The 8,721-nt window shown below is 33.6% G+C and overlaps 1 protein-coding gene across 1 annotated transcript in view; it reads left to right on the forward strand.

Moving 5' to 3' along the window:
• Positions 1 to 794: 794 nt before the first annotated feature.
• Positions 795 to 8,721, forward strand: part of LOC107689843 (unconventional myosin-XVIIIb-like) — a gene marked incomplete at its 3' end in the record, with an annotated part of 54,938 nt that continues 47,011 nt past the window's right edge. Inside the window, exons 1-3 of the mRNA XM_016488010.1 lie at positions 795 to 919; positions 4,207 to 4,348; positions 7,135 to 7,287. Of these exons, the coding sequence (XP_016343496.1) occupies positions 4,310 to 4,348; positions 7,135 to 7,287 (192 nt within the window). The remainder of the gene's footprint in view (positions 920 to 4,206; positions 4,349 to 7,134; positions 7,288 to 8,721) is intronic.

Raw genomic sequence — 8,721 nt, forward strand, 5'->3', positions numbered from 1 at the left:
CAACGGTAATAATTATACATGCTGTAGTAGCTCTGGTGACGACATCCACAGCGACTGGGAACTAGCATGTGCTGAAGTGTTTGAAATGCATGTAATGCACATGTGAACAAATATGTGAATCATATTGTAGTGCTTATTCCTTTCAGAATCTAAAATCAAATTGGATTCATTCCAGTTGAATCCGCCTAAAACTGAGACCTTTCGTGTGAAATTGATTTAACAGATGATAATCAAGTCTGCTAAAGATTACGTTTATAATCTGGAGATCATCTTGAGATCAAAATGATTGTATGAGATATTCCTCCACAACGGCTCCGCTAGATCCTTTCGAAAACCGCAGTATCCATTGGCCTCCGGCGGTTCCTCCCAGAGATCATGACTGTGCTGATACGCTTGTGTCCTCTCTCTAATTCTCTCTTGAGTCATTAGCAAGCCTGCGGACGCTTGACTTGTGTGCTTTTTCTAGCCGTTTCCAGCACTGCTTTCCCAGGTTTGCATCGAGACGGATTTCCAACGTCCAAATGGGGTCATTCTGGACATCCAGCCTTGACTAAGTGTTCAGAAACAATGCTGCCAATGTAATCCAGCATGTTTTGAAATCATCCACATCAGACGACGCATCCAGTCGGATCCCCAACGTGTTAAAGTCGAAATAATGTCCCCCTGTTTACAGCACTCGAGTGTTTCCCAAACAGGGTAGTATGTCCCACCTCTTCTAGCCGCGGGATATTTATAGCCGAGTCTTGTGTTAACTCAGCTGCCATGCTTATCTCTGTGTGTGTGTCCTGCCACTCTATTTCAGATTGTAGCTTCACCCTCTCAGTGACAGTGAGACTGTGTACCTTGCTTTTGGCCTCTTTTCAGCATACATTTCTCTCATTGGATATATTCTTCCACTCCATTGAGGAACCATCACAAGGTATGCCTGTTGGTTTTTCATATTGACTGCCAAATCTGTTTTTTTGTAGATACTGTGATTTATGTATAGATCCCAGACCCTCACAGACACCCACGTCCCGTACGGCCGGGGTCTGGTGTTCTCCTTATGAGATTAAGGGACGTTGAGCCATTCGTCTAGGCCCGGAAGTTGAGTGGTGTGTTCTGGTTGGGAAATGAAAGGCCTTGTGTTTGACTAAACGCGGCGCTGACTCCTGCTGAAATCTGAGCTCCCAGGATCATTTTCTGCCTCTGACTAATTTGTTTTGTTGTTTGCCGTGCAATGACAAGATGTCGAGGGTTGGCAGGATTGGAAATGTGAATGCAATGTCATGATCCTGCGAACTAAACGTCGCATGAGTCAGTCTTCGTGTGCATTTACATTAAGATGCAGTGATTTGCAGGAAACAAGTGAGCTACTGTTTAGCTTACGGCTGTCATTTGCAAAAAGACACGTGAAAGTTTGACATAATCCGTGATATTTGATGATTACCATATTTGTATGGAGTTAACATGGTACTCCAGAGTGCTTCAGTTGTATTACTATGGTACCTGTCCAAAATCGTGGTATTTCCATGGTAACGAGGTCAGAAATTAATTGGGGTAAAAAAGCCCAGGAATTCAAATTGTTTGTAATATCTGATTATTTCATGTGTCTTATATTTTAAATATTCTATTCGAGACCTAGTTAAATGTTTCGTAACGACAACAAAAAAAAACATGAGATTCACTCATTTAGAATTTGTCAATGAATGGATGAGATATCTGGCAAAAGGATGGCACTATAGTTTATAGGGTTAGAACAAGTATACCCAAAAAATCTGATTTTATGGGGACAAATATTTAACTATAATAAAAGTTCATTTTTGACACCGTGGTGCAAAAAGAAGAAAAAAGTAGGACCATGGTGCATTTTACAATATATATTGCTAGCTATACTAATACTGATTGTATTGTATTTTATGGCAGTATATTTTATGTGTTTAGAAAGAAATATTCCTGAAAATCTAATTTCACAGGGACAAATATTTCACCATAAAAAAAAAACAAATAATTTCAGACAATATGGTAATTTTTAAAGATTATATTGCAAGCTATTTTATATTCAGCTCCACTTTTTTTTTTACCAAGTGATGGAATTATTTTATTTATTTTTGTTTGTTTGTTGCAGTACAATAATATAGATTTTGTTCATCATTAGTCATCATATTTGAATTCAAATAATTTCATTTAATTATCAGCTATCTGTGTTGGTAGATTCCTTGGAGTTTGCCAAATGTGGTAATACCGAGTTGTCAGAAATGTAAATGCTCGCAGCACCTTAAGTGAACAAAGTGTCAACAAAATGAAAGAGATTTGTAAAATGAAAAGCTGCTGGCTGAACACAGACATGGTAATGAAGCACAGATCTGCGCTGTTTCCAGTCAATTCCTGCCATTTGGCCTTCATTAGACTCAGCTTCTGGGTTTGTGTTGCTGGAGCGGGTGCTCTGTGTTTATCATGGAGCGAATGTCTCACTGAAGACTGTGGAAGAACATAATCTCTTTCATTTAGTGCCTTGTTGCCTGAAGAAGCTCAGTTGGATTTATCATCAACAGCCTAAGTCTAGATTTGTATGTTTTGTGTGTATTTGCCTGTGCTAAACTCACTGTCACGATGCCAGGGTTGTTTTGGGTGGTTTTTAGCAGGTTTCTAGGGTGTTTTTGGTGGTTTCTGGGGCATTACCCATAGCATAACATATTCCGTTTCATACTGTAGATGTGACTCAGGTCCTTCCTTCCCTCTAAATGCATGGAGAGTTATGTGTCGAGGTCTAATATTTATATATCAGCAACAGCACTAGTGATCCTCGGCTCCTTAGCAACCGCTACTATTAATTACAGCCAGATCTTCTGCATTACAGCACGTTTGCTGAGCGATGACCTCTGTTACCCGCAGCGGTCAGCCGGCCCTTTCACTCTTTCCTGCTTTATATCGTTCTGGGTTCAACTGCTGGTAAAAGTGAGTTTTGTTTCATTTGAAAAAACGTTGTAATGCATAAACATCTGGCAGCAGCAGGGCAGCAGATGAAGACACACAGAGATGTTTTTATGTGTGAAATCATTTGCATAACGCATCCTGTATCTGCTGATGTCTGCCTCACCAGTTTGCTCAGATTTCACACACAAATTCTGGATTTTAAGAAATAATAAGCATTTATTTCGACTGAATCTCGTGACAATTTCACAATGCAAAAATATATATTATATTATGTTATGTTGTTATATTATATGATTATATTTTTATATATTATTTATAATTAAGAATTAATTTTTAGTTATTTAATAATTATAATTAGTTATATATTACAATATTACATATTAAATAGCAGCATTTATTAAACTTAGTTCATGTTAATTTACTAATGCATTATTAAACTCACAAGTTTTGTTTGGTAACATTAGTTAATGCATTGTGAACTAACATGAACAAAAAATTAACGACAGTATTTTTATTAACTAACATTAACGAGGATTAATAAAGAGTGTAATAAATGTAGTGTTCATTGTCCTTTCATGTTAATTAATACATTAACTGATGTTAACAAATTACACCTTATTGTAAATTGTTACCAGTAAAATAATATTATTACTTATTAAAATATTTATTATATATGTTAAAATATATTATTACTTATTCATAATTAAAACAAATATTATTTATAAGTAAGGTAATTACTGATTATATTTACTATATATTTATACAAGATTGCATAATAAAAAACACTTTTAGAGGCATTTTTATATATATATATATATATATATATGTGTGTGTGTGTGTGTGTGTGTGTGTGTGTATTTATACAAAATATTTTTTTTTTATTTTAAAATAGTCATAATATTTAATAAAATATTTATAATAATATTAAATTATGTATAAACACCTGTAGTAACTTGAGTATTTTGCTAGAACATTCATGGTAAATGTAAATAGTTCATGGTAAATAGGCATGATAATATTGGGAGAGTAAAAGAATACATTTCACAGCCTGCAGTTAGTAAATGTTTAAGCTATACATTTTTCATACCAAGTACTTGTTTTTTTTTTTTTTAAGTAAGTTTGCATGCAGGATGAGGGAATATATTATTATTATTATTAATTATTTATATATTTTTACAATGTTATATTACTACTTACTAATTTTATTTGTATTAAATATGACCCAGACTTTTCTCCATGAGATCATCCCAGTATATTATGATAATTCGGTGTCTCTTTCTCCATCTGCAGGTCCACAGTGTCACTGTTTCCATTTTTGGCTCCACTTTGTGTCCTCGCTCACATCACACCTGGCTGAGATCTCCCCGGCTGACCTTTCACCCCTCGTCCCGCCATGGCCCTCTCCTCACGCTTAAAACTCTGGGAACAGAAGGGAGGTGCAGGCCTGGAGCTCAACTCAACTAACCCGACTGCTGCTTGACTCACTGTTTATTAACCAGCACCAGTCCACCGTTTAATCACTGTTCTTTCTGAGATGCTTGTAGTCTGGCCTCAGTCTCACACAGACCACACACTGACATTAACTTTAATATGAAAGTCAAAAGACTGCCTGCGTCTCTTGAAGTCTCTGTAAAGTAATGCAGGTCACATTGGCAGTGCTGTCTGGCAGCTATTAGACATACAAGTACAGCTTCTGTAAAATGAGGAAAGACTGAAATTGATACAATATTACATTTGAACTACATCATCAAATCTAACAACAATAGTATCAAATGTTGCTTCTCTTGTCCTAGGGGAAATAAAACACCTGCAAAGATCAATTAGCAATTTATTAACTAATTTCCTATGACTCAAGTTAGGCCCTCATGTTTGTTTGCTAGCATTATCTTCATTTTCATTTGGTAGCTGGTAGTTTTATTTGGACAAAGTCTATGTCGAATGTATGCTAGATACATTGTAAAAAAAATATTTGTCAAATTTAAAATATTATTTCATTTTAAACCTACAAATGAAAAAAGATATTATAAAAAGTCCTTAAAGTGGCAAGAAAAATACTTTTCTTGAACTGAAGTTTTTAAAATATATTTTGAACAATATATATATGTGTGTGTGTGTGCGCGTGCGTGTGAGAGTATGTATGTATATATAAATGTATGTGTGTGTGTATATATATATATATATATATATATATATATATAACATTTTTAGTTTTTGCTGTATGGGACAGGTGTCTGTTTGACTGCATGAATTTCATTGTTTACCATATGTGATCCTCTCACCAAATGTGTCCAACACCAAATAATTCATTAATATTTCATATCACAATTTTAAGCAGGCTTTAATTCTCTCAGTGTGACCCGTGTTGCTGCTCGGTGGCTCTCTATGGTGCTCCACTGCTTGTTATTAGCATGACAGGAGTCTTAGCATGGGTGCCGTTATTCTGTAAATCAAGGGTTTTAACTCGACCTGAATCTGTCATGTGGTCTATTATCCTAAACTAAGCCAAATAAAAGACTTTTCCAGTTGTTTCCAGCTGCCGTGTACACTTAACTATATGTGACCCTGGACCACAAAACCAGTTGTAAGGGTCACTTTTTGTGAAATTGAGATTTATACATAATCTGAAATCTGAATAAATAAGCTTTCCATTGATGCATGGTTTGTTAGAATAGGACAATATTTGGCTGAGATACAACTATTTGAAAATCTGGAATCTGAGGGTGCAAAAAAATCAGAATATTGAGAAAATCGCCTTTAAAGTTGTCCAAATTAAGTCCTTAGCAATGCATATTACTAATCAAAAATTAACTTTTGATATATTTATGGTAGGAAATTTACAAAATATCTTCATGGAACATGATCTTTACTTAACATTCTAATGATTTCTGGCATAAAAAAAAAAAAAAGATAATTTTGACCCATACAATGCATTTTTGGCAATTGCTACAAATATACCCGAGCTCCTTTGTGGTCCAGGGTCACATATAACAGCATACAAGCTTCACAGGCAGTTTAAGCTAGCTGGTATTGCAGACTGAATGCTCTCCGCTGGCTAGCGCTCATGAAGTGCAGTTATTGTAGACTGTGTCTAGAGTTTCAGCTCTGCTGGCCTGCTGAAGGACGTCTACTGCCCTCAGCTCACATGTGTTTAATATCTCTGCAAGTGCTGCGAATAGAGTGAAAAGAGATAGAGATACTAAAAATATTATCGTTAGAGTTCGCCCTCATATACATTTACCATGGCTTTAATATGGTACAACTAACTGTAGTAACATACAGTGTTTTGGCAGAAGATTCATGGTAAATAGTCATGTAATATTGGGAAAGTAAGGTTATAATAGCCTGCAGTTGCTAAATGTTTAAGCTATACCAAGTATTGTTTTTTGAATGTTATATTGATTTTACCTGTGGTCACTATGGTCGTACTACAAATATCCTTTTTATGTTTACTGTGCATGAACTATGGTAAATTGGAAATGAGGGATGTATGTACTGTAGCTTGTTAGCATACATAAGCTAACAAGCTAAATATTAAGCTTTAATAAGTTATTGTGCTTGATGAGGGAAGTTTTTGATTATTTTCCAAAACAAAAATGGTATTGCATTGCCATGTTTGTTTGCACGTTTCTTAATACCACGGTATATGAATATGATAATCATCTTTACCATAGTATTTAAATTATTACTAATGTATATAGTATATAATATAATATACATATAAACATTTGTTTTCCAGATAAAGCATCCTTAAAACATTATGCATTTACTTGTGTAAACTGTTGTTTTTATTGTATATATAAAATTAAATAAAAAATAGGAAATATAAGTAAACTTATCAAAATTAAATTTATATAGGTATATATTAGCTATATTTTATCAAAACCAATATATATGCAAAATTTGTTTTTTTTTGTACATGAAAGGAAAAACAATACAATTGTTTTATTTTTGTAATTTAAATTTTTTTTCCAGATAAAACAAAAACATTCTTAAAAACAAAACAAGTATTGTTTTTAAGAATGTTTTTGTTTCCAGATAAAACAAAAACATTCTTAAAAACAATACTTGTGTAAAATGTTATGAAAAAATATTAATAAGAAAATGCATGTCTGCAGTGGGAATGTTGTTGCCTTCTAAGCATTTTTCATGTGATTGTGTCAGTTTTTTGTTTGTGTGGAGTTCGTGACTGGAGCTCCTGTATTCCTCATCTGTGAACAGATCAAGGAGGAGAAGAAGCCTCCAGCCGCCGCCGCCGCTACACAGCCTCCTCCTTCTCTCTCCACCGTCCCGGGAGGATTCCTCAAACAGCTGGTGAGAGAGACCGAGAAAGAGGTGCGCCACAAAGAGCCAGAGCTCAAGGAGGAGAAGACGGTGAGATCTCACTTCACTGGGTGGGATTCTGCTGGAAAAACCTGGTGAAAAAGTGGCTATTTTAACACTGAAGCGGGTGGTTCCATCTTCCAACCAACTTGACCAAGATGATTTACCAGATGCCAGACAAAATATTATTCAGAATAACATTCTTCGTAACTGCTATCTAACTTTAAGAATGTTTTGTATTCCCAAAAACATTACTTAAATGTTCAAAAGACAAAACATAAGAACAATTTAAATTCCTGAAAAGAATGTTCTTAGAATGTGTGAATTCCTGAAAAGCTGAGTTAAATAACCTCTAGGTTCAGATAACCTCCAACCTGTCTTAAAGGGGTCATATGATGAGATTTCAACTTTGGAGTGTTACAAGCTCTTGGTGCATAAAGAAGATCTGTAAAGTTGCAAAGACTAAAGTCTCAAATCCAAAGAGATATTCTTTATAAAAGTTAAGAGTCAACACAAAATAATGTTCTTTTTAGCAACATCATATGACCCCTTTAAATCTCCAAAGGTAAGATGTTTAATGACTTTATTATTTTAAATTATTAAGCAACACAACATGACATATACAGAAATACATGAATATAAGAAAAAATAGAATGTTCTTAAAAGTATTATTTTAAGAATTGCATTTTTTCAAATTTAGAATTTATCTTATGAATAGTCTACAGTACACTATAAAGATGCTCTAAAGAACATTTTTGTGAACTGAAGAATGTTTCTATACAAACTTAACTTCTTTCTTAAGAAAAGTAAGATGTTCTTAAAATATTAGCAAATTTCAATAATTACGCTTAAGAAAATTGTTACGAACTTAGAATATTTTTCATGAATTACACTTAGAAATTCTTAGAATTCATCTTAAGAAATGTCTTAACTTATTAAGAATAAACAATGTCAAAACAATGCTTTGTTAAAAAAAAAAACATTTCAAGAATTGCAAGAATTTGAATTGTTAGAATTGATATTAAGAAACGACTTACCTTTTTCCTTAGGGCAAACAAATATTTAAGAACTTGAGAATTTTTCAAGAATTTCAAGAACATTGTCACAAAATTATCTTAAGAAATGTCTTAACATCTTCCTCAAGAAAAATATTGTTCTTAAAATATTAGTGACGTTTTCAAAAATGACACTTATGAGTATTCTTATTAACTTAGAATTTGTCTGTATATATATAACTGTATCTTAATATAATATAATAAAAAATATTAGCGAATTTCAAGAATTATACTAAGGAACATTCTTAAGTTAGAATATTTGCAAATTTTTCAAGAATTACACTTAGGAATTCTTAGAATTGATCTTAAGAAATGTCTTAAAGGGGTCATATGATGTTGCTAAAAAGAACATTATTTTGTGTATTTTGTGTAATGAAATGTGTTTATGCGGTTTAAGGTAAAAAAAACCACATTATTTTCCACATACTGT

Source organism: Sinocyclocheilus anshuiensis, unplaced genomic scaffold, assembly GCF_001515605.1.
Source record: "Sinocyclocheilus anshuiensis isolate Anshui unplaced genomic scaffold, SAMN03320099.WGS_v1.1 scaffold393, whole genome shotgun sequence".
In the NCBI taxonomy this organism is placed as follows: domain Eukaryota; kingdom Metazoa; phylum Chordata; class Actinopteri; order Cypriniformes; family Cyprinidae; genus Sinocyclocheilus; species Sinocyclocheilus anshuiensis.